This window comes from Ornithorhynchus anatinus, chromosome 5 (assembly GCF_004115215.2).
Source record: "Ornithorhynchus anatinus isolate Pmale09 chromosome 5, mOrnAna1.pri.v4, whole genome shotgun sequence".
Lineage (NCBI taxonomy): Eukaryota > Metazoa > Chordata > Mammalia > Monotremata > Ornithorhynchidae > Ornithorhynchus > Ornithorhynchus anatinus.
This window is the reverse complement of record NC_041732.1, coordinates 49,218,220-49,243,522: the sequence shown is the minus strand read 5'-3', so window position 1 is coordinate 49,243,522 and position 25,303 is coordinate 49,218,220. Positions and strand designations below refer to the sequence as shown.

The 25,303-nt window shown below is 44.2% G+C and overlaps 1 protein-coding gene across 4 annotated transcripts in view; it reads right to left on the bottom strand.

Moving 5' to 3' along the window:
- The window catches only part of HERC1 (HECT and RLD domain containing E3 ubiquitin protein ligase family member 1), a 160,039-nt gene that overhangs the window by 38,226 nt on the left and 96,510 nt on the right, over positions 1–25,303 (bottom strand). For all 4 annotated transcript variants that reach the window (XM_039912031.1, XM_039912030.1, XM_029065780.2 and 1 more), the window contains exons 38-51: positions 23,027–23,793; positions 21,821–22,019; positions 18,174–18,334; positions 17,556–17,672; positions 16,858–17,089; positions 15,508–15,632; positions 14,929–15,149; positions 12,695–12,963; positions 12,163–12,215; positions 8,622–8,822; positions 7,418–7,592; positions 6,022–6,292; positions 3,749–3,962; positions 1,537–1,742 (exon numbers count right to left, since the gene is read on the bottom strand). In XM_039912031.1, coding sequence (XP_039767965.1) covers positions 1,537–1,742; positions 3,749–3,962; positions 6,022–6,292; positions 7,418–7,592; positions 8,622–8,822; positions 12,163–12,215; positions 12,695–12,963; positions 14,929–15,149; positions 15,508–15,632; positions 16,858–17,089; positions 17,556–17,672; positions 18,174–18,334; positions 21,821–22,019; positions 23,027–23,793 — 3,211 coding nt within the window. The remainder of the gene's footprint in view (positions 1–1,536; positions 1,743–3,748; positions 3,963–6,021; positions 6,293–7,417; positions 7,593–8,621; positions 8,823–12,162; positions 12,216–12,694; positions 12,964–14,928; positions 15,150–15,507; positions 15,633–16,857; positions 17,090–17,555; positions 17,673–18,173; positions 18,335–21,820; positions 22,020–23,026; positions 23,794–25,303) is intronic.

Sequence of the window (25,303 nt, the reverse complement as noted above, 5' to 3'; positions counted from 1 at the left end):
TGCTCTTTTCTCTAGGCCATGCTGCTTCCCACACCTCTTGGAGGAGACGTGATTTTAATACGCCTCTGAAGGGAGACTAATCGTTTGTCAGATGCGCTTTAAGAGATCTACAATCAAAATCGGGGGATGAGGAGGGACTAAAGTTCATTCAATCGTATTTATTGAGCGCCTGTGTTCAGAGCACTTTACTAAGTGCTTGAGAAGTACAATTCAGCAAGAAATAATAACGTTGGTATTGGTTAAGCGCTTACTACGTGCAGAGCACTGTTGTAAGCGCTGGGGGAGATACAGGGTCATCAGGTCGTCCCACGTGAGGCTCACAGTTAATCCCCATTTGACAGATGAGGGAACTGAGGCCCAGAGAAGTGAAGTGACTCGCCCACAGTCACACAGCTGAGAAGTGGCAGAGCCGGGAGTCGAACCCGTGACCTCTGACTCCGAAGCCCAGGCTCTTTCCACTGAGCCACGAGACAATCCCTGCCCACGGTGGGCTCAGAGACTATTCTTAGCCTTCCCTCGGGTATATCTGAGAAGCTCATTTTACAGCACCATCACCACTGAGGAATTCACGCTCTCTGAGAGAAATAGTAGCTCCTTAGTAGCTTTTTTAGAGAAAGGGACCTTTTGTGGGATTTCATTCTTTGGTTTCTCCTTCCCTTCAACCCTCCTCAGGTTTACACGGCTCTACATGGGGCGTGGAGTTGGCAATCAGACAAATCTGGACGAAGGAGAAAGTCAATCTCTAATTCGAGACAGTAATAATACTAATAATGGTGGTATCTGTTAAGCGTTTACTATGTGCAAAGCACTGTTCTAAGCGCTGGGAGATACAACATGATCAGGTTGTCCTACGTGCGGCTCACGGTTTCAGTCCCCGTTTTACAGAGGAGGTAACCGAGGCCCAGAGAATAATAATGTTTGTATTTGTTAAGCGCTTACTATGTGCGGAGCACTGTTCTAAGCACTGGGGTAGACACAGGGGAATCAGGTTGTCCCACGTGGGGCTCACGGTCTTAATCCCCATTTTACAGACGAGGTAACTGAGGCACAGAGAAGTTAAGTGACTTGCCCACAGTCACACAGCTGACAAGTGGCCGAGCTGAGATTCGAACTCATGACCTCTGACTCCAAAGCCCGTGCCCTTTCCCCTGAGCCACGCTGCTTCTCTAAAATAATGTCGGCATTTGTTAAGCGCTTACTACGCGCAGAGCACTGTTCTAAGCGCTGGGGGAGATACAGGGTCATCGGGTTGTCCCACGTGAGGCTCACAGTCCCAATCCCCATTTTACAGATGAGGTAACTGAGGCCCAGAGAAGTGAAGTGACTTGCCCCAAGTCACACAGCTGGCAAGCGGCGCAGCCGGCATTCGAACCCATGACTCCGGCCTCCCAAGCCCGGGCTCTTCCCACCGAGCCACGCTAATGAGCGTGGAGATCCTGCCGCTGCCCGTTCGAACGCCTCTCGAGCCGCGCGGCTCTTTCAGGTCAAGTCCCCGGCGCGTTCTGAACCGCCGCGACGAAAGCCGGCAATACGTACCCTGTTCTGATGGGCCTCCAGCTTTATGAAGGAGCACTTCCTAAGATCTCCTCCCATGTCGGCAAGAGTCTGAGGACTCGTCTGATTGTCTCGGTCGTGTGCGGCTAGAGTTCGCACAAGTTGTTGAGCGGCCCACTGCCTGTGTTGTGACGAGAGCCTTGAAGATAGGCAGCAAGCTGCCAGGGCATTAGCCAGTTCCAGAGGGCCTACAGCAGAAGGATCATAGGAAGGATGGGCATACAATTGGGCAATTAAACCTGCTTAAACGAAACAATGAAATGATGCCCAGATGAGTGCCGGTAACATGAACAAGGAATAATGGTGACAGCCATATCTTTTCAGACACACAATTGTTTCTTAAGCACAAAACAATCTTACAGAAGTTTACGCGAATGGTGCCGTGCTCTTTTTAATGACGAATGCAACCAATACTTGGCCTAGTGGAAAGGGCAAGGGCCTGGGAGTCAGGGGACCTGGCTACTAATCCCGGCTCTGTCACGAGCCCGTTGGGTGACCTTGGGCAAGTCATTTCCCTTCCTCTGTTTCTTAGTTTCCTCATCTGTAAGAAGGGGATTAAATGCCTAGTCTCCTCTTCCTTTAGATTCTGAGCCCTATCCCCCCTCGGGGGTCACGCCTGGAGAGTTTCCAGGCTTGACTACGGGAGGGAGAGTCAAGCAGAAGTAAAATGGGGATGAAGACCGTGAGCCTCACGTGGGACAACCTGTTGACCCTGTAATAGTAATAATAACATTGGCATCTGTTAAGCGCTTACTTTGTGCAGAGCACTGTTCTAAGCGCTGGGGTAGATACAGGGCAATCGGGTTGTCCCACGTGAGGCTCACGGTCTTCATCCCCATTTTACAGATGAGGTAACTGAGGCACAGGGCTGTATCTACCCCAGCGCTTAGAACAGTGCTCTGCACATAGTAGGCGCTTAACAAATACCAACATTATTATTCTTCTTATTATTATACCCATCCCATTCCTAGCCCGGGCGGCGGCTCGCGAGCGGAAGGCCATCTGCTACGAGTCCAAACTCCCCTGTACTGGGCAGCAGCAGCATGGGTAAGAGTCGAGGGCGGAGATTCGAGTTTCCGGCGCCGAAGGAGGCAATGGAAAACCACTTCCGGATTTTTATCCAAGGAAACTCTACGGATACACTACCAAAACGACTGCAGGTGGAGGTGGGCGTACTGGGAGAGATGTGCCCATGGAGCCACTATGGGTCGGAGACAGCGCGACTGCACAAGACATGATGAGCCATGTGAAACGCAGACTGTCTCCAACTTGATCGTCTTGTAATAAAAATAATAATATTGGTATTTGTTAAGCGCTTACTATGTGCAGAGCACTGTTCTAAGCCTGGGGGAGATACAGGGTAATCGGGTTGTCCCACGTGAGGCTCACGGTTTTCATCCCCATTTGACAGATGAGGTAACTGAGGCCCAGTGAAGCGAAGTGACTTGCCCACCGTCACACAGTTGACGAGTGGCAGAGCCAGGATTCGAACCCATGACCTCCGACTACCTATCTCAGCGCTTAGCAAATACTAAGCCTGTAACAAATGCAATTATTACTAGCATTTTTTTTTTAACTGACGCAAAGGCTATATTTTCAAAAATAGATTTTAGAAATGGGGAAATCATCACCCTGGAGGCAGGTTAATTGGGAGTTTGGCAAAAACGTACAAACCAACCTCTGGAGCAGATGGCGGAGGAGGTTGGAGAAGAGGATGAGAAGAAGTAGGATACAGGTAATTAAGAACAGAGGGTCCTTTGTCGCTCAAAAGCTCCAAAAACCCTTGAAAGGAAAGGACCATCAAATTACCAGATTTTTAGGTCAGAAAAAGCTCCCATCTTTTGCAGATCAGTGAGATGGAAGGGGGATAAATGAAGGGAAGCAAATCGGGTAATATTTAAACCTCCCCTCTCCCACAATTATGAAATGTATTTTTAAAAGGGAAAAGAGCACAGCACCTTTTAAAATGCGATTCTGTAAACAACAAAGAAAAGCATGTAGGGTGCCAATTTAAACTATCACCCCTAATAAATTAAACATTCCGATAGCGTATGACAAGTTATTCATTCTCTTAATTCACCGGTTATTAAATATGCATAAATCGCTTGGTGGCCAAATGGAAAAGCTGACTGTTGATGTACACATCACACAGACAAAATGACAGATTTTGGGGATGAAATGAACAAAAACTTACCTTTCTTTTCAATTTCTGCTTTATCATAATTAGGCCTCAATTTAGCCCCTTTGTCGGCTAGCAGTGCCACGAGGGCCTGAGTTACTACAAAGTTGGGAGAGGTTACAAGTTTGTTCTCTTCTGCAATTCCTCGCAAAAAACTGGGCAGAAACTTCCGTTGAATTGGATCGTCAACCGTGGTCAGGTTTACACCCGTTGCAGCCGAGATCAGGTTCTACAGAGGGAAATGCGACAAAAACGGAGACGTGAGTATTTTCAGCCAATACCTAGATTTTCCTTTAAAAGACTTCCAAGAGCCACTTTTCCTTCTTTTAAAACAATTAAATTGACGGCTTTGGTGACTAAAAATCTGATAAACAACAATAAAAGTAATGGTGACGATGACGGTGTCTGTTAAGCGCTTACTGTTTGCCAAGCGCTGTTCTAAGCACTGGGGGAGATATAAGGTAATCTGATTGACCCACGTAGGGCTCACAGTCTTAATCCCCATTTTACAGATGAGGGAACTGAAGCACAGAGAAGTTAAATTGCAAAAACATAAAATGTCTTTTAGGTTTTATGCAAGTTGGGGGCTTAGGTCGTTCCTGAACCTCCCCAACCCCCAACCGTCGCCTGCAGGACTGGGACATCCCCCCGAGGCCCCTCTTCCCCGTGCACCAGGAGCCTATACCCGGAGGAGGAAACGTCGACCCCCTGTCTCCCCGCTCCACGTACCAGGGGCCTACTCCTGCACCAAGAGGTTGGTGAGGTCAAGCCCCTCGGCCCATTCCCCCACGTCCTGGGAGCCTGGGATTGCCCCACGAGGAAGAGACAATGACTCTCTAACTACTCAGTCGAATTTATTGAGCACTTACTGCGAGTAGAGTACTGTAATAATAATAATAATAATAGCATTCGTTAAGCGCTTACCATGTGCCAAGTTCTCAGCGCTGGGGTAGATACAAGGTAATCAGGTTGGACACAGTCCCTTTTCCACATGGGGTTCACAGTCTTAATTCCTCATTTTCCAGATGAGGGAACTGAGGCCCAGAGAAGTGAAGTGACTTGCTCAACGTCACACAGCAGACAAGTGGCGGAGCCAGGATTAGAAGTCAGGCCGTGTATTTTACTGACAAAACTGAAAGCATCAGGCATGCTCTCTCTAAAATCTCCTCTGCTCCTCTCCAAGTCCTCCTGCACCCTCTTCAACCACCAATATTCCCAACAGTATCTTGAGAGTTCTCTTGCCTCTTCTCAAAATCTACCCACTCCGCCTACACCTCTGACCCCATCTCTTCACACCTTATCAAAACGTTTGCCCCCTCCCTGCTACCTTCCCTGACCACCATCTTTAACCATTCACTTTCCACTGGCTTCTTCCCCACTGCTTTCAACCACGCTCATGTATCCCCTATCCTTAAAAAATAGTAATAATAATAATGTTGGTATTTGTTAAGCGCTTACTACGTGCAAAACACTGTTCTAAGCGCTGGGGTTGATACAGGGAAATCAGGCTGTCCCACGTGAGGCTCACAGTCTTAATCTCCATTTTACAGATGAGGTGACTGAGGCACAGAGAAATTAAGTGACTCGCCCCCAGTCACACGGCTGACAAGTGGCAGAGCCGCCCCACGGTTCCTTCCAGTTATCGCCCCCTTCTCCCTCCTACCCTTCTTCTCCAAAATCCTTGACCCGCCTCTGAAGAGCTTCGTTTTTATGTACTCCCTTGTTAAATTTTCTAAATATATCTGAAGAAAAGTTAAAGGAGAACATAAAAATGAATTTACAAGTGTCTGGGCCTCCCCAGTCTTTCCCCCATCCTATATTTGCATTTTTTCATCTTCAAGTGCCCTACTTTGTATCTGATCCCATTAAACCCTTCCTATTTTTGTAAAACTTGGCAAACTTGTATCGGAAGGCAGAAATAGAATTTAAAGTGTTAGCATCCCCACCCAGTTTAGAACCAGCTTCGAATTTAGCTACGAATCCGCTCTCACTTCCTCGGTTTGGACCATCGAAATAGACGGTGGGACCGGTCCCCAGGCCAGCCCTTAGGGAAAAGCTCAAAACACTTCCCTCCGGATTGAAATTAAGCTATTAATAATTATTCCGTACGCAACCTTCAAGCAAACCGTCTAAACTTTCACTGACACTGAAATGGGTTGAGGTAATTTTTCTGGTAATTCTTTTCAGATAAAAGTCACTTTGGAGGCGGGTTCAGCACTCTTGACAGCAAAGGAAAGAGTCAACCGGGGAAAAGACCAACAGATAGCTATACAAATAAAGAGGCCTACCTGTGTACACAACTGCACCAACAGTTTTGCAGCACTGGGTGCATTAGATGCTAAGCAGCCCACAGCTGTGCTCAGATATGCTAGGCAGGATATGGGCTTGCTGGTCTTGCTGTGCATGCCTCGAGAACGCTCCGAGGAGCTGGCCACAACGCAAGGACTCGTGGAGAGACCAGCCCTTCCCGCTGCAGCCAAGCACATTAATCGAACCAACGTTCGGATATCCGTTAAGCCCAAGGATTCAAGACCGGCAGCGAGACTGCAACTGGAACCACTGTCAAAACAAAAATAAACTGCTTTAGAGCAAGAAGGAAAAGACTGACCAGAGCGGACTCGGAGATCCAGGTTATACGCACTCAAGTCGCACTTGATAATAAGAAAGCTGTCTCAGAAATGACTATCTTCCTACTTAAAGCTGTAACGGTCAAGTGTTTTCTGTCAAGAATATATAGAAGCAATATACAAAGTGAAGATATACATTTTTTATTAGAAAATACACTGTACTGAGCTTCTCGTAGTCTTATTTCTACTTATTGTCTTCATCCCGCTTTTGAGAGCTCCCCTCCTCCAAGAGGCCTTCCCAGACTGAGCCCCCTTTTCCCTCTGCTCCCTCTCCCCTCACCCTGACCCTCTGCTCTTCCCCCCCGCACTGTGCTCATTTGTGTATATTATTTATTACCCTATTTATTTCATTAATAAGGTGTATATCTCCTTGATTCTATTTATCTCGATGCTGTTGTCTTGTTTTTGTTTCGTTCTGTTTTGCTCTGCCTCCTGTCTCCCCCGTTTAGACTGTGAGCCCGTCACTGGGCAGGGATCGTCTCTGTTGCCCAATTGTACATTCCAAGTGCTTTAGTTCAGTGCTCTGCACATTGTAAGCGCTCAATAAATACTACTGAATGAATGAATTATATTCTGATGAACTGATTATCCTAATGGGCTTTTTTTTTTTTAAACCATTTTTTAATCTACTCTCTCCTTTTGCCATCAGCTTTCGTTTCAGAATACAGCCATGAGCAAAACAGACAATAAAGTTCACTTCTTGATAGCACTGAGCTTTATCATCAACCAATCAATGGTATTTCTTGAGCGCTACGTTCAGAGCACTGTACTGGGTGATTGGGAGAGTACGATACAGCGGAATTAGCAGATGCATGCTGAATTGTACATTCCAAGCGCTCAGTACAGTGCTCTGCACATAGTCAGCGCTCAATAAATACTATTGAATGAATTAATTCTCAGCCCATAAGGAGTTTACACCTCTCAGCAGGCAATGCTGAACTATTTGCATTTAAAAGGTATTCTCTTCTCCCTCCTTGTCCTCAGACAGCATCAAGTCGCTCCCCAGTGAAGATTCATACAGAAAAGAAAACCACCCGGTCCATCGGGAACCACTCACCTGACAGAGAGCAGAGAAAGAGCTCTCATAACCATAGTTCTTGCTAAAAGGACCTGAGCTGCTGCTGTCACTCTTCTTAAAGCCATTACACGGTCGTGTGGGTTTAACAGAGCAGCAGCTTGTTCTCCCAGGGTTATTCTCCCAGAAGAACATTTTTCTATGGAGCCGTGGCAACCTTTAAAACAAAGGATTTCATTTTGGTCTGACCGAGAAGAAAAGTTTTTAGTTTCCGTTTTTCACTAATAATTATGACGACCGCTTTGTATCTATGTATGATCTGCTCTCCAAGGTGATGCTGCTGACATTTCCCCACACTGATCTGCTGAACAGTTTTTCCTCGTTCTGATAATGTACTTGCTAACCGCAGCGTCTGTAGGGGTTTTCAAGTGCGTGCCTTGCGATGGAAATTGTGTTGCACGATAGAGATGTTTGAGCCTCCCGAACTGAATGGTGCTGCATCTCCCCTAACACTGGAGCAATGAACATGGCGAGGTGCCTTTCTGCACGAAGTGGCCTACTCTTAAAAAGTCATGTGGTGTAATGGGGATTGCAAATACGCTCCTCACGGGTCCAGTCCTACAGCTGCATTGAGAGGAAGCGGGCCGGAGTTAAGGGTGTACACTGTGTCCACGGGACACAATACCTTCGTTCACCCTCTTCAGCAGCAGACTCTTCCTGCTCTCACCCGCTTCAAATGCCATTACTGAATGTGACATTCATATCATAGATACCAACATTCTTCGTTACTCACTGAACACAGTGGAGTCAGAATTTAACCACAGTAGACGGGTATTACGGGACACGGAAACTGACTTTGGGTTACCGGGGTTGCCCCAATTGCAGGCCTGGATTTTTTACTTCGTAGAGAATTATAAATGCTTCCCTTTGATCCCTGAAGGGACACCTGTTTCTGAACCATGCGATATTACTTCCGAAAAGAGAATGAGCTAACTCAAGCCTGCTTCCCCGATCTGTATTATAAACATACCGCAAATTTAAGTGGAATAAAAATGAGAGCGAAGGTAGGAAGCATTGCTCCCAAATTCTCTGAAAAGAGAACACGTGGGGTAGGAGAGAACTATACTTCCCATGATTCATCAAGAGAATGGCTGAAAAAAAACAAAACATCCTGTAATGGGACCGGGTCAGGGCCTAAATAAAATCAGCAGTTTACGTCCTTGGTTGAAATTCCTGTTAAGTTTACCTATTTGCATTAGTGTTTCTTCCATGCTGTTCGTGGCAGTAACCATCGCTACTGATGCTCCCAGGGGGTCACTGTCCGGGAACTGAACTGGCTCCGGGACTATACGACGATCATTTAAACCCAAAGGTCCGGCAAGCAACTCGAATTCTTCTTCGCCCGTGAGCTTTTCATCCTCATCGACATCTAGCATGTCCCAGTCTTCTGCAATTGAGGTGAACAATGCAAAAGAAAAATCACCGTTGGGCTGAGAAGTCAACTTTTCATTGCACCGTCAGGCAGTAATTTATTAACCAAATAAATTCTACTTTGCTATTCTAAAATATTGTTTAAGTGTTTACTGAAACAGAATGGGATCGAGGTTCTCATCAAAACGAACTCTTGGGCAAAGTTTAGCTTAATTTTTTCTTTTTAGCATTAACCTGCAAGAAAACATTTTTCTTCTGAGTACTTCACTTTTACAACATTCTTATAATAATAATAAAGTTGGTATTTGTTAAGCGCTTACTATGTGCAGAGCACTGTTCTAAGCGCTGGGGTAGATACAGGGTCATCAGGTTGTCCCACGTGAGGCTTACCGTTAATCGCCATTTTACAGATGAGGTAACTGAGGCACAGAGAAGTAAAGTGACTTGCCCACAATCACACAGCTGACAAGTGGCAGAGCCGGGTTTCGAACCCATGACCTCTGACTCCCGAGCCCAGGCTCTTTTCCACTGAGCCACGCTGCTTCTCAAAGAAGGTGAAGGGGGGAAGAAAACGGGACAGGAAGAAATACTGCCACACTGCAGCTCCCCCTCTAGACTGTAAGCTTCTGGTGGGCAGGGATCGTGTCTGCCAACAGAGAAGCAGCGTGGCTCAATGGAAAGAGCCCGGGGTGGGAGTCAGAGGTCACGGTTTCGAATCCTGGCTCTGCCACTTGTCAACTGTGTGACTGTGGGCAAGTCACTCAACTTCTCTGTGCCTCAGTGACCTCATCTGTAAAATGGGGATTAAGACTGTGAGCCTCACAGGGGACAACCTGATTGTCCTGTATCTCCCCCAGCGCTTAGAACAGTGCTCTGCACATAGTAAGCGCTTAACAAATACCAACATTATTATTATTATTACTGATGCACCCAGGACCTTAGCAGCTCCGCACACGGTAAATGCCCAATAAATTCCATTTGAGAGATTGATCGTCTTATTAGGTCACCCGATGCCTGGATCCATTCAACAAATTTAGGGGGTGTTCAAACGTGTCTAAAAGTATCTTACTTGTCAATTAGCTAATAACCTGGGGAGGTTTTTTTCCTTAAGCTACTGTTCGGCCCTGACGAGCAAAAAATGTTAGGTGACACCCGGGAACAGGGTGTTCTTTCCATGAGATTTCAAGTGCCCGACTGACACCTGCTAACGTAGGTTTCCCGAGCCCTGCCCTTTCACCCTGTGCCACCCGGCTGAGACACTTACGGCTGCCTTGAGGCCAGAATGGCAGCAGGCTAGGAAGGACAGCGTTTGTGAAGTCAAAATCCTCTCATCAAATCTTTCAGTCCAGACAATTTATTTACTTCAGGGGGTCTCAAGACAGCTCCAAAAATGTTAATTCATTCATTCAATGGTATTTAGGAAGGGCTTAGTATGTGCAGAGCACTGTACTAAGCGCTTGCAATGTACAAATCATCTTGCCTGCTGAGTAGAATTGCCACTAATGCTAACCTGATGCATAAAACTACGCTGATCCCAAGGAGATCCAAGCCCAAGCCAAATTTTTTTTTTACAATTTTTCTTACCCATGAAGAAGTGGAAAACCCAGATTATTATCTGATAATCACGGCGGGTTTCACGGTTCTTGGAATAGGCTCTGAGATGGGGCTAGGATATATTCGTAGCTCAGTGGAAAGAGCCCGGGCTTGGGAGTCAGAGGTCATGGGTTCAAATCCCAGTTCAGCTGCTTGTCAGCTGTGTGACACTGGGCAAGTCACTTAACTTCTCTGTGCCTCAGTTACCTCGCTTGTAAAATGGGGATTAAGACTGTGAGCCCCAGGTGGGACAACATGATCACCTTGTATCCTCCCTAGTGCTTAGAACAGTGCTTTGCACATAGTAAGCGCTTAACAAATGCCATAATAATAATATTAGTTCATCTGCCTGGGGCAATTCCTACTACTAATTGTTATCTGCATAATGAAAGTTGGATTTGAATCTGCAAAACGCAAACCTAAGAAAAAAAATTATTCCCCAAGAACATTCCTTTCAAAAAATGTGCTTGTACCCAGGTAAACAAAGCTCATTTGAATCTCTAGGAAGGTCAGAGAAAACAATACAAAACCAAATATGAAGTTTGTCCCTTTATAAAATCATAGATATGGCAGTTAGAGTCTCACTCTCTTAGGAAAAAAAACACACAAGAGCTGATTAGAGAATTCAGGGAAAGGCCATCAAGATGATCACGGAAAGGAAAAATTTCCACATGAAGAGACTGATCAAAAATGAAGGACTTCTGAGTTTGGGCTTCCCAGACTGAGCTCCCCTTTTCTCTCTGCTCCCTCTACCCCCCTTCACCTCTCCGCAGCTAAACCCTCTTCTCCCCCCCTTTCCCTCTCCTCCTCCCCCTCTCCCTTCCCACCTCCTCAGCACTGTACTTGTCCGTTCAACTGTATATATTTTCATTACCCTATTTATTTTGTTAATGAGATGTACATCGCCTTGATTCTATTTATTTGCTATTGTTTTAATGAGATGTTCATCCCCTCGATTCTATTTATCGCTATTGTTCTTGTCTGTCCGTCTCCCCCGATTAGACTGTAAGCCCGTCAAAGGGCAGGGACTGTCTCTATCTGTTACCGATTTGTACATTCCAAGCGCTTAGTACAGTGCTAAGTGCTAAGTACAGTACTTGCACATAGTAAGCTCTCAATAAATACTATTGAATGAATGAATAAACTTGAGTGTCTACCTTGGGAGGAGCACTGTAGTAAGCACTTGGGAGAGTATAATGTAACAGAGCTGATGGTCATGTTCCCTGCCCTCAGGGATTTATGGATATCTAAAAAGATCACAGAAGCTAAGGACCTCATGAACACAGAACTATTGTTCAAGTTCCACACTACCAATACCAGAGGCAACCAATGAAGTGGGTGTACTAATTTGTGTTAAGAATTCCAACTGAATGGGTGATAACCATATGGAATTCTTAACAAAGAAAATAGCACAGGTAGAAAATATCAGTAATTCAAAAGGTGTATGGCTAAAGTCGAGGAGAAGCAGTCCATGGGTTACTACAGACAAGTCTGTGATGTTAGCTGGCACATTCCTAAAATTTGGAGAGACGCCATGAAACACAATCGTCGCGAGGTTCCTTCCCCTACGCAATCCGCTCTAACTGGTCGGAGACAGAATACTGAATTGGACACGCTCTTAGATCCCTAAAATGGATACCCTTTCAAAGAGGCCCAAATCCTGTTGAAAGATGGAAATCTTTGCTCACAAAGAGAGGGGAGGCATTGCATATATGCTAGAACTGCATTTAATAATGATAAAAAGAACTCTCAAAATAAACTACCTTCATAGACGCTGTCCTGCTTGCCAATTAAATCCGGGGCCTGTCCTTTGTACCTGTGCCAAATATCAAGAATATTTCATTTTTATATAAACATATCTCACAATCAGATAAGGCAAACTGCATTTTTAAGGAGCTGTAGAGAGCCTTTTTCTTCCTGTTCCCTGTAGAATGAGTTCAATATAATTATTTTAAAGTTTAAGTCCAAACATACTTCCAAAATCAATTTCAAGACTAAGCGCTACGGAGACCTTCTATGCCACTTTAGACAAATGATTAAATTTGGTCCTTAAATATTTACCATCGAAAGGTATATAGAGTAGGTATTTCCATAACAACCACTCCTGAAAACAATGGGAAAGTACTCTTTTTTTTCCCCGTAAAAATGAAGTCTTAACGCTCAATAACCCCCGATGTTTGGTATACTTTCCCCAGACAAGCAAGAAATAAAAGTATTCAAGTTGGATGACACCAAGTGATTCCTCTCCCCGGCTCTCGGTTCCAGAACCTCTAAAATTTCTAATTTTCTCTGTACCTTTCCGAAGTCGATGCCTTGGATTTAGTCTTCAGGGCCAAATATTTCTCCCGACAACTGCCACACAACAGGTAATATGGATTTCCGCTTCCACATTCACCACCAAACCAGCCATCCACGTAGGAACCATTGCTACGATATCCCTGGCGGTTAGCGCTCCGGCCACATCCGGGGTGATTTCTTTTCATATGCTGATTGAAGCTCACCACACTGGATTCACAGAGCTCACAGACCACCACTTCTTCTCTATCTTCGGATTCACAGACGTGCTATGGGGAATTATTTTGGTACCAGTTATTACACGCGGATCATATAAATGACATACTAGTAATAGGGGAATCAGTTTATTTGCTTATTGTAAACTGTACAACGAGCAAGCTGGAAATATGGGTTCATTTCAACTATACCAAAAAGCTATTTTAAATGATAATCCAGCTGCCTGAGAACACCGATGGGTGCTGCTTCCTTTTCTTTAATCCAAAATGAATAAACCTAATCCAGTTCAAGAAAGTGTCAACCACCCACAGAGAAGGATCACTTCCCTTTTCACCCGTCCTAATTTTCCAGCGCAGCAAAGAACAGGCTGGGCTCTGACTGTGGAGTGAGTTGACCACACTGGAACTTTTATATGGGAAGCAGCGTGGCTCAGTGGAAAGAGCCCGGGCTTGGGAGTCAGAGGTCATGGGTTCGAATCCCAGATCCGCCATTTGTCAGCCGTGTGACTGTGGGCAAGTCACTTCACTTCTCTGGGCCTCAGTTCCCTCATCTGGAAAATGGGGAATAAGACTGTGAGCCTCAAGCCTCACGTGGGACAATCTGATTACCCTGTATCTACCCCAGCGCTTAGAACAGTGCTCTGCACATAGTAAGCGCTTAACAAACACCAACATTATTATAATGATTATATGCTCCACTACAGGGATACTTTCGGAGGTTTTTAAAAGGGGAAAGGTGCAGTAACCAGTAGTTTCACAAAGTAAACGCTCAATTAATAGTCCTGATTGATTGAAGGTAATATTGCCCAAAGTGGATGCCCACCGACCCCATTCCCAATAGTTTTCCAAAATGGCACCCCACAAGGCAAATTGTACATGTGTAAAGGGGGATACGTGCTACAGGGTATCTCTACACTGCATTTACAGAGAGCAGGGATGCTACCCAGTACCCACACACCCAGGGAGGGAAGATAATAATAATAATAATGATAATGATGGCATTTGTTAAGCGCTTACTATGTGCACTGCCCTAAGCACTGGGGGGATACAAGGTGATCAGGTTGTCCCACGTGGGGCTCACAGTCTTCACCTCCATTTTAGAGATGAGGTCACTGAGGCTCAGAGAAGTGAAGTGACTTGCCCAAAGTCACACAACTGACAAGTGGTGGAGCCGGGATTCGAACCCATGACCTCTGACTCCCTAGCCCGGGCTCTTTCCACTGAGCCACGGATATTCTCTCACCGGTTCATAAAGCAACTGCAACAGCCCATTTGCCGCCTCGGCCAGAAAGGGAGAAAAGGGATTCTTAGACAGCGCTTCTCTTTTTGGGGAAATGCTTTAAAAAATGGAATTTTTTTTTGAAGGTTCATCAAAGGTCCAGAGAATGTAATTTTTTGAAGCTTCCGGACCTCACAGATCCTGTTTCTATCTTATCGTCTGGAGATTAGGTGTCATTTGGCTTTGCCAGGTCATGAAATTTTATTCCGTAATGACTCATTTTTCACAGGTTTTAAATACACAGGCCACTGTGCAAAAACGGTGAACCTGGCGATATTTTATTCTCCACACTCGAAGCATATTTATTAAATTTATGCCTAAGATCTACTAAGACTTTGAAATGGATTTGCTTACAAACTGTAGCGGTACCCGCTGATTTCACGACTAAGATGAAATAAACTCCCTAAATAGCCAATGTGGCTGAACAACGCGATTCTGCCCTAATACGTGGGATACGCATCCAATTGGCTATAACCAGTTGGCTCTAATGACAAAAACCAAAATTATAAAAACAGGAACACAGTCAAATAGCAATCCAAGATAAACACATTTCTGTAAAGCTTTTTCCTTGTTAATTGGCAGGCAAAAATAACTTCAAGCATTAAATTCAGCAAGGCAAAGGTTTCAAGTGGGAAGTCATTAGTCTGCTATTTAAATTTTAGAAACAGATCGGGTAGTAAGCTAAGGACAGTGAAAGCAGAAAAGTAAGTCAAAGCAGCCCCAGCTGCAATCACACACACCCATGTAGGCCAATCCAATACCTCTGGGATCCACATTCCCAGAATATCATTATCACTGGCCAGGTCTTGTCCAAACATTGCTTCCATTGCTTCATCATCAAGATCAATTTCTAACTCCTCATCTAAGTTGAAGTCATAGAGTGCTCCGGGGTCTTGCTGCAAAGATATTCCTTCTCTCCGGCTCTGATTTCTATGGGCCTGTACAGAGCGGTATAGCCCCGCTCAGAACGAAAAAGAAAAACATATTTTACTTGAACGCTTCACACAGTCTCATGATCTCCGCCAAACTTAACAGCCACGACAGAGGGTGGATGAAATCTGCGCGCTGGTCTAACTGGGTTCCACGCCATAAAGACTGGAAGGTCTCTACATCATACGGTTGCCTCCGCACCGAAAACGGTAGCCACAGTTCTTAAGAGTCTAGCTTTGGGGTTAGGTGAGGAAAACGGGAGCCACGGTTCTTACGAGTGTATCTCTGGGGTCTAATTCTGTACTCTGACCAGAGTTTAGCACTCTGTTAGTATTCAGGTTAATACTTAGTAGCAGTACTCTTCCGATACCGAAGTCCAGAATAATTACCTGCTCGTGCTAACAGTGTCCGAGCGGCTAAATCGAATTTGTGTCTTCTTGTTACTGCTGATCGTCCCCTGGAGGGAGGCCCGCTTCCAGAAGCTGCATTCTCGGAGTGATCCAGATTATCGGGACTGTAAAAGGGCAGTTAAAAACACACTTTGAAATGACCAATGATAACAACAAAAAATTAAAATCCATCAAACGCTGTACCACCACCCATGTTCACTTTCAATCTAGTTAATGACGAATCTTGGATTAAGGCCTTTGTTGAAATACATGTACTTGGAAAGTTGAAAAAAAATGTGTGCGCATTTTTTTTTTTAATGTCCTTGGGATCAGAGTGGCTCTCCAGGACAATAAAATATGGGAAGTTCCATACTAGTTAATGCTAAAAAACCCAAAAACAAAACAAAACTCTGATTTTGAGTCATGTCACCCAGACAATTAAGATGCTTAATCTGAGCAAATTAAGGTCTACAGCCAAAAGAGATCAAGTTTGCTAGCATGGCTAACCTGTAAGGTTCTAATGATAAGGGAACAATTTATGAACCACGTCTGCTTGAGATTTACAAGATTGACCATCTTGTTCCTGGTTCAGAGGCAAATCATGGGAAAGGAAAGACGGGCGAGTACAGACAGACAAGTAGGGAAAGAAGCTTTGATTTGCGCATCTAAGAAATTTTAACAACTAAAAGAAATTAAGCCAAATTGGTATTTTTTCAAAGAAAGTATGAAAAATTATCAAAGCATAATCATATTAATATTTAAAAACCTTAAACACAATTGTTGATTGTGGTTCTATGAAGAGAAGTTCTAGACATCAGGGGTTCTCTGTATTCTTTATCGCATTTCCCCAATTCTAAGAACTGGGCTACGAATCCTCTACGTGTTTAATGATTACTTAATTACTTACGCACAATGATTATAACGATCTACGGAATGGAAAAACAAGTTTACGCAGAATACTATTCGTGTGTTAATGAGGTTGCACGGATATAGCACCATGATGTATCAAGCTCAGTTTTCAATAATTAAAGTGATCACAATCGAGTTGCATGCCCAATTTTCAAGCAGAGCATTGGCTCTTCAAGATGACGCTCCCAATACAGAAATTATGCATATCAAATTCAGGCCCGCTGCAATTTTTTTCTCTTTTATATTCAATGAGAAATGATTTCCACTGAAGCACCCGAAACATTAGGGAAATGTACCTAATCCGGCTTTGCCTAGTAACAGGAACTCTGTCACAAGAAAAACATCTGAGGTAGAAAAATAACGCAAAGTGCCAGTTTACAGCTACTTGGGATGTCGCTATTTATGCAAGAAGAAGAAGAACCAGAAGGACTCTGATCTGACCTTTCACTAAAGCCCTCCTCCATTTCAGCCGCATCAGCAGACGCTATATCCCCAGGTGACTGCAGATAGCAAGGATCATTCGATTTTCCACTATTTCCTGAAATTGCTGCTCCATGCCGGGCATCTGTGGTGTTGCCAGACTGAGGCTCTTCATCTTCCTCTGTCCCGGGATGTTCGATCATCCACATGGCCAGGACTGTGATATTCTGGGCATCTGCTTCTCCTCTTGCGCCTTGAGTAGAAGAGTTTGATTTTGAAAACTTCATTTGCAATTGTTAGTCCACCATGCCAGAAGTTAATGTTGCCTTTTACCTGCTTCTGATGCTATCAACATTTTTTATTTAAATTAGTTGTTAAGTGCTTACTTTGTACCAGGCAGTATACTAAGTGATAGGGTAGATACAAGCTCTCTGTCCCAGGAGGGGCTTTCAGTCCTGTTCTCCATTTTATGGATGAGGTAAGTGAGGCACAGAGAAGAGAAGTGCCTTGCCCAAGGTCACACAGCAGACAAGTGGCAGAGGCAGGATTAGAACCTAGGTCCTCTGACTCCCAGGCCCAAGCTCTGGTCAACTAAGCCTTTGTGCTTCTCCACTTCAACGTTTACCAAAATTTATAGCCTCTCAAAACCACAACTTTTAATAGTAAGTGTGCTTTTATTTTTTATCCCCCTGGGTACTGACCAATGAAGGCGGTCCTACCTGTGGCTTCCATGGCTTTGGCAATCTGTCGCAGAGAGAATCCCATTTCTAACAAGGGCACGGCAATTGCTGGTGGAGGAGGAGAAGTTGAAAGTCGACTACTTGGATCTGACAAAGCTGGGATGAAGAAAGAAACGAAGGGGAAAATAAAATCAGAAGGTTATAGGAATACGGATTTTCAGTCAAAACGGCAAATCAATAATCCCCTAACTACGGATGACAGTATCAGAGAAGCTCTAATCACATAATTCCAATTGACATGAATTACCCTTCCTTTTCCATTCTCCCGTCCTGGAAAATCTCTGGTAACATTAACTGGATAGACATTCACTCCCTCAGTAATAAGCATTAATCCACCAACGGTATTTAACGAGCGCTTACTCTGTGCACAGCCCTGTACCGAGCGCTCGAGAGATTACAGTAGAGTTAGCAGATGTGATCTTTGCCTTATCTAATCTAGCTCATCATCTAGTTGCTACTGAAAATATTGCCCACTCTTCCCCAGCTGAGACACTAGAGTTTTGGGGGTATCCCCCTTATCTTGAGGTGGAGGAAGCAGATGCCTCTTGGGAGTAGGGAAGATAGGGTACGATAATTTTGCTCAGAGAACACACCAACCTGTTCGATTGGAGGGCCTTGCGGTCTGGGAATCGGGAGAGGTCAGGCTTTGCCTCCTTCCTACTTCATCAGAAGGAGAGGTTGGCAGAGAGGATATTGGAGGAGTCTGTGCCCGGCGGGTAGGAAGCACAGTGGTAGTTGGGTAACTAGAGAACATTTGCCTTTAAGAGAACGACGGTGGTTAGGGACCCAGATTAAAACGTCACAAATTCTTTCTACGATTCTACTTTGATAGTACCGTTGCCACAACACGGTCACGATCAGGCCATCGTGGCCCTGCATCATGATACTTCTGGACCCCCACACCGGGGATGAGCCATAATTTCCACAGAGGCGTCACACAGTGAGTTCTGCTCAGGCGCGCAAAGCCACGCAGACTCGTGACAGCTTCACACTTCAGGGTGGGGAGGGGGAAGAGCATGAGGGACAGAGGGAGAGGGAGAGAGGAAGGAAAGGAAAGGAGGATTTAAGAGAAGGAATCGGCCATACTGCTCCTCACTGGTCTGAGCCAGCGATTCCATCCCTCCTGGGGCCTCGGGCAGTAATCCCCATTCAGCGCAGCCCCCAGAAATGCTGGATTTAGTGCCAATCGTTCGGTGGGGCGGTGTGAAACAATGATCCACGGACCAATTTTTGACATTCCCCGTTCCTAAAATAAGCCATAGCTTAATGCAGACTTCTCATTTTCAATCACGCCATTTCATACAACGTGGGGCAGGCTAAATTATTTTACAATTATTAACATTTTTAGCACTGCCGTCCCGGAATACATTACAAAGAGGATTTAGAGGGTTTTTTTTCCGGGGCGGGGTGGAGGGGGCTGAGTTTAGCTGAAGCTCACGAAGTCGTCTTCGTGGACTCAAAATAGTCTACGATAGCACAACCAGACACAGTCTTGGTGAATGTGCAGAGTATGGTCAGGACTGTGAGATTCACGCTGGTCTTTTCAGACCGACACACATACCTAGATGAATTTCACTATCAGTGGCACAAAGGACAGCTATATGAAGTCACAGAAAGTCTTGGGTAATGAGTGAATAGGGAATTTGATCAAAGCAGGCAAATCCCACTTGTGGATAGGCTGGGACACACACAAAAAAAAGCAAAAGAAACCATATTTTGACCGACAACATTTGGCTGAGGATATTTACTGGGTATCAGTTATTCCCAAGGGATGGGGTGGATTTACACTTTAAAGAGAGAAGGGCTCTCTTGTTTTGATAGAGATAATCAGCCCACTGCCTGCTGTTTCTACAAAGTTACTCCTGAATGGGCTTACTGAAGGAGCTAGGGAGCTTTAGATCTAGCGAAGAGGCCATTCATAGCGGGTCTCCTCCAAGTTAGTTACGAGAAAGGAACGGGGTAGGATAGATAAGGAGTTTGGAGAGGAAAGAAGGGAAGAGCATGACATTTGGGAGCAGATGGGTGTGGTGTGTTTTTTTTTTTAAGACACATCTGATATTGCATCAAAACTGCACTTTTAAATGTAACGCCAGTTGTGCGTACTGCTCCAAATGGCAACAATCTGCATAATTCAAATTTGGGTGTGAGAACAGTGCATTTGCTGCCCTAAAACTGAACAAAGTTAACAAATTTGTTCTTGTTTTTCTCTCTCATTCATTCAATTTTTCAAAAAATGAAAAAACAATTTTTCTCCACTGGAGGCAGCTAACGTAAACAAGCCCAAGAGATTGCATAAATTGCTTAAAGTATAGGAAATCACTAAGACCACCCAAATGTTAGATGGTCTTTCTTTTCATGACATCTTTTGTCGGCATTAATTTTCAGGGTTAATAATAATAATGATGTTGGTATTTGTTACCAGAGCACTCTTCTAAGCGCTGGGGTAGATTCAGGGTAATCAGGTTGTCCTACGTGAGCTCACAGTCTTCATCCCCATTTTACAGATGAGGTCACTGAGGCACAGAGATGTTAACTGACTTGCCCACAGTCACACAGCTGACAAGTGGCAGAGCCAGGATTCGAACCCATGACCTCTGACTCCCAAGCCTGTGCTCTTTCCACCAAGCCATGCTACTTCTTAAATAAATTTAGATTTAATCATTTAGTCCACAGATTTCTCTCAGGAAACATGGTCTAGCAATGTCAATCAACTACCTGTCCTCTAATCATGGAGACAGACACGAATGCTTCACAAGTTTCCTTCCGATAAACAAACCTATCGAAAGGCCATCTTCCCATGATTTGTAAATTTCTTTATATTAAATCCCCAGCTTCTGGCCCACTCTCAGTTTACTTAGTATTCAGCACTTCTAACTCCAAGGAGATGTACAGGTACACCCCTGTCGGTTTTTAAAAAGGTATCTCAAAGAGCTCTTACTTCAAAAATGTCTGCCCAGAGGGAAAACGGGAGGAGGTTGGAGGATTAAGGATGAAGAGATAGAAAAAAAGAGGGAGAAGAGAAAGCAGAAGAAGGGTGAGAAACAGGAAGAAAAACTGAATGAATGAGAAAGAAAAACGAGGGGATAGTATGAAATCAAATATAACACTCAATGGGGGCACAAAAAAGTGAAAATAAAAGACAAAGAAAAAGATGGAGAGGAAAACGGAGGCTACGAAAAAGAAAAAAAGAAGAAGAGAGTGAGTTTACTCCCCCTCCACCTAAGCAAGAAACAAGGGAAAGGAGCACAGGAGAGTACTGTATTATTGCCAGTTATTTTCAGCACCCTTTGGTAACTAAAATTTGCAGTGCTAGAAGTGAGTTGTGACAGCCCAAGATGATAATAAAATTACTTGGCATTTTTACATTTTATAAAATATAAGCTTTCACATTGATATTAACACCATGACTCTGAAGGGTTGTATTTGATTTTCCTTGAAATCTCACTAATATAATCAGAGCCGTAGAGAGGAATTTCTTCTTTGATTAAAAGTTCAGTGTAATTTCTATTTTGAAAAATAAACAACAACAAAGACAAGCAGTACAATTAACCTTATGGCAGATCCAGGACACAGAGACCTTTGGAAGCAGTCATTTTCTCCATCATCGCTGGGCAGTGACAAATTTGAGAGGGAGCAGAAGATAGAACCCAAAGAAAATCAGTAGAGAAAATGACCACGAAATAACATCTACTTTATAGTGGCACCAGCAGAAAGCCACACCTTTCTGCTTTCCTCACCTCTGAAGATTGCGTGGCCAGGACAGGAGAGGTCAAGCGACCACCCATTTGGAAGGATGCTTAAAGGCACGTAAAGGTTTTATATTATAGAAAAGTAGGCCGGTTGAACCGTAGTCACGTGAAAATGTTCTAAGTGGAACTTCCTGAGATGGCCTGGCTGGAAGTCTATTCACCTGGCCAATAAGGATTCCCGAAAATCCAATCTGAAACCCACGTCATTCCAAGAAACTCAAGTAAGAGCTCAGCTGGACGAAGAAATTCTGTTTAAACCCTTCCTGTGTGTCGGAATCTGCGCTAAGGGCCGGGGTTGACACGAGTCAGTCGGGTTGGACGCGGCCCCCGTCCCACGTGGGGCTCGCTGCTCTAATCCCCGTTGTACAGGCGAGGTCCGGAGCAGTTTAAATGACTTGCCGCGGACAGATGGATTTAGAACTCGGCCCCGCTGCTTCCCGAAGGCACTAGGGCAAGTGCAATTTCTGAGGAAGCCTAGAAACCGAAATACTCTACCTTAGAAGACTGAGGGGCATAACTCCTGGGGACTCGGAAGCGGGCACCGTTTCGGTATCGGTGACTGGGGTCGTGGCTGTGGTTGTATCTTCCAGAGAACTGCTCATAAAGGATGTGGTGCTAGAAGCAGAAGGACTGGTGGTAACTGGAGTCTGGGCCTGTTGGGTTTGTTCGTTTTCTTCCGTTTGGTGATCAACTTCTACAAAACAAAAAGGTGTGGGGGTTAATTTTGAAAGGGCATCCGATTCAGACTGTTCAGGGTAACGGAAGGAATGAAAAGGACAGCTGCTCGAGTTGATCAATCAATCATACAGAGGAGCGGCGTGGCTCAGCAGAAAGAGCCCGGGCTTGGGAGTCAGAGGTCATGGGCTCAAATCCCGGCTCAGCCGCTTGTCAGCTGGGTGACTTTGGGCAAATCACTTCACTTCTCTGGGCCTCAGGTACCTCATCTGTAAAATGGGGATGAAGACTGTGAGCCCCACATGGACGACCTGATCACCTTATATCCTTCTCCAGCACTTAGAACAGTGCTCTGCACATAGTAAGCGCTTAACAAATACCTGCATTAGTATATTAAAGATGGAAGCATTTTTCACTAATTGCTGCCATTATTTCAATCACCTAGCACCTGGAGGAGTCACAAATATTCACAACTTCTGCCCTTGCTCTTCTGACTCAGCCAAAATGAGGAAACTGTAAGCTCACTGTGGGCAGGGAATGTGTCCGCTCATCGTTGTACAGTGTTCTCCCAAGTGCTTAGCACAGTGCTCTGCACACAGTAAGCACTCAATAAATACGACTGAAAGACTCAAATAGATCTCAGAATTCACATCACACTTAAATGATGAAAAAGAAGGAGCAGACCACTCCATGTGGTACTTGCGTATTGAGAAAATTGGCTCAGGGTAAATTTATATATGTCTAGATTTTCAGACAACTTACTGAATTCCTAAACTTTATAATAAAAAATTAAACTTCAGGCTTTACTACGAATGATTTCATCTTGTCCCAGCCCGATCAGATTAGTCAAATCATTACCACGTTCGGTCAGCCCAGAAGACGTTTAAGGGATTATCTCCGGAGGCAAAAGTTTGCAGAAAATTGCTTCACCAACGAAAATTTCCAAGTTACTTCTAGCGACAACACTTCTGACATCATACACACCCACAAAAACCAACTTGGAAAAGCAACTTGAGAAAAAAATACCTTGTTTAATTTTGCCACCAAACTGATCCTCCAAAAGACCATGGACGACTAATTTATAGATCATGGCTTGGGCTCTTTCCAAATCCGCCAATCCCAGGGCTCTCTTTATAGGGGATCGCATAACCGCTCGTTTCACCATGTGTCTCATCAGGAACTGTAACGCCGCTCGCATTTCAACATCTTCGTGGACAACGGGAGAACTGGCACAGTCGGAATTGTGGCCATTCTCGGCCAGAACTTTTGGTATAAGAAGCAATTCCGCATATTTACTGCAACTGAGAAGAGCACTGAGAGACTTCATAGCCCCAAGGTAAAGATAAGACAACTGCACAGCCCTGATTTCTGACTGTACCACATCGTGGTTTTTGGGAGTGTGTTCGTGGTTTGTTTTCCGTTTTCCTTCCACCCCTTGGTATTGGGGCTCCAGACCTGGGGGTGACGGTTCTAAAGAAAAGGAAGCTATTTCATTGTCTGACTTGGAGACTGCGGCACCATGACCTTTGACGTCATCAGGTCGCACCTCTGGGGCAGCGTCACTCTCTGTTTTCTGCTCAATGTCCCCCTTTTCCTCAGATTCATGGCGGTGCTTCTTCTCATGTCGCTTGGCGCTCTGTTTTCCCATGTCTTCATGGATACCGGTCAGATACGTGAGATCCAATAGCACGGAAGCTGTCAGTCCCCGAAATCTTGCAACATCAAAGGGCAGCGGTTCACACGATTCCAGATTATACAATGGAGTATCACTAGGCGACCAAAAAGTTGGGAAGCTTTAATAAAGACCAGAACGACAACAGGAAGAAGCAGGTGAGGGATAGACAGGAGGAAAGTACAGGAAATAATGTAGATAAAATAAGATGCATAATGCATTTAAAGTGAATAATTCAAACGAACTAGCTTTCGATACTAATTTCAAAATGAGGAAAGGAGTGAGTACATCAGAAAATGGGGAAATGAAATGCTGAACGAAAAGGTGGTGAGTCATGGAACTGTATTCGGACTGAATATTTATCTATTTTGAAAGGAACTTTGTAGCTATGAAACTTTTTCTGGCCTTTAAAACTGTTCAAAAATAATCAATGTTTTCACGAATGTTCCCATGTGTATTACTTCAGTTTTTTCCAACTTTACAGTGTAAAGCTTAATGATTCACATACACTGTTTCTAGTCAGAAACTGAAAGCTTTTTATAGATAATTTAAATGGCAATATTTCTTATAGAATTTATTACAGAAGTTCAGAAAGTTCATAAAAGCTAAACATCTTCAAAAAAATATTTACAGTACATTTCAAATAACCCCTAAAGTCTCATCTGTTTAAACACCGCTTAATTTCAGAGTGATCACAAGAGGTGCACGCAGAATGAAAAGGCAATGACTCTCACTGAATCGATGTCTGCGGTTTTTAACAGGATCCTATTTTCCTCAATGTAGAAAATTCACCTGGTTTCAACAGAGTGAATAACCTACTTATGAAATTATTGAACTTTATCTCTCTAGCTTTTAAAGCATTCAAAATATCAAGACAGTACTACATCTCACACCTACAAACAAGAAATGGAATGCCAGATTCTTCCATTTGAAGATTTGAAGGGTGGGTAAATAGGATTGGGTGGAGCGAGGGCAATTTAAATAAAATATAAAATGTTCTGTGTTAATCCACACCTTTGCTCCAAACTATTTTATGGAATTAAATTTACCCATTCTTGGAATTGGGGGTTGGCGGGGAAGGGGGAGAAAGAGAGAGTGCGCATATGTGTTAAGGGGGAAGGGCCCAGGGAATCAAACTCAATATTCTCAATGGCCTAAGAATAATAGTCAGTCCAAGTATGAAAACAAGATCATAAGCAGGGAAATATTGCGTAAGGAGCTGCACAACTAAAAAAAAATTAAGATATTTTATATATAGAAGTTATAAAGCATATCAAGTAGACAAGCAGAGGGAACTTCTGAGCACTAACAAGGAATTAAAAAAATGTGGATTCAATTCAGCTATGAGATGGATCTTAAATCCATTGATTTCATACATGCTCATTGCACATGAAATTATTACATCATTTATTTTGATGTCTGTCCTCCCGCTCCAGACTGCAGACTGTAAGTTCCTGGTGGGCAGGGAATGGGCTTACGAACTCTTCTGTTTCAGGAGGGTGCATTACACATGGTAAGCAAACAGTAAATACCACCGATTGCTTAAGTACTGTATAAACATTATAAAAAATTGGGGCTATTCCTGCACAGACAGGGCACCAATACTTGCTCCCGTCTCCTAATGGAAGCAA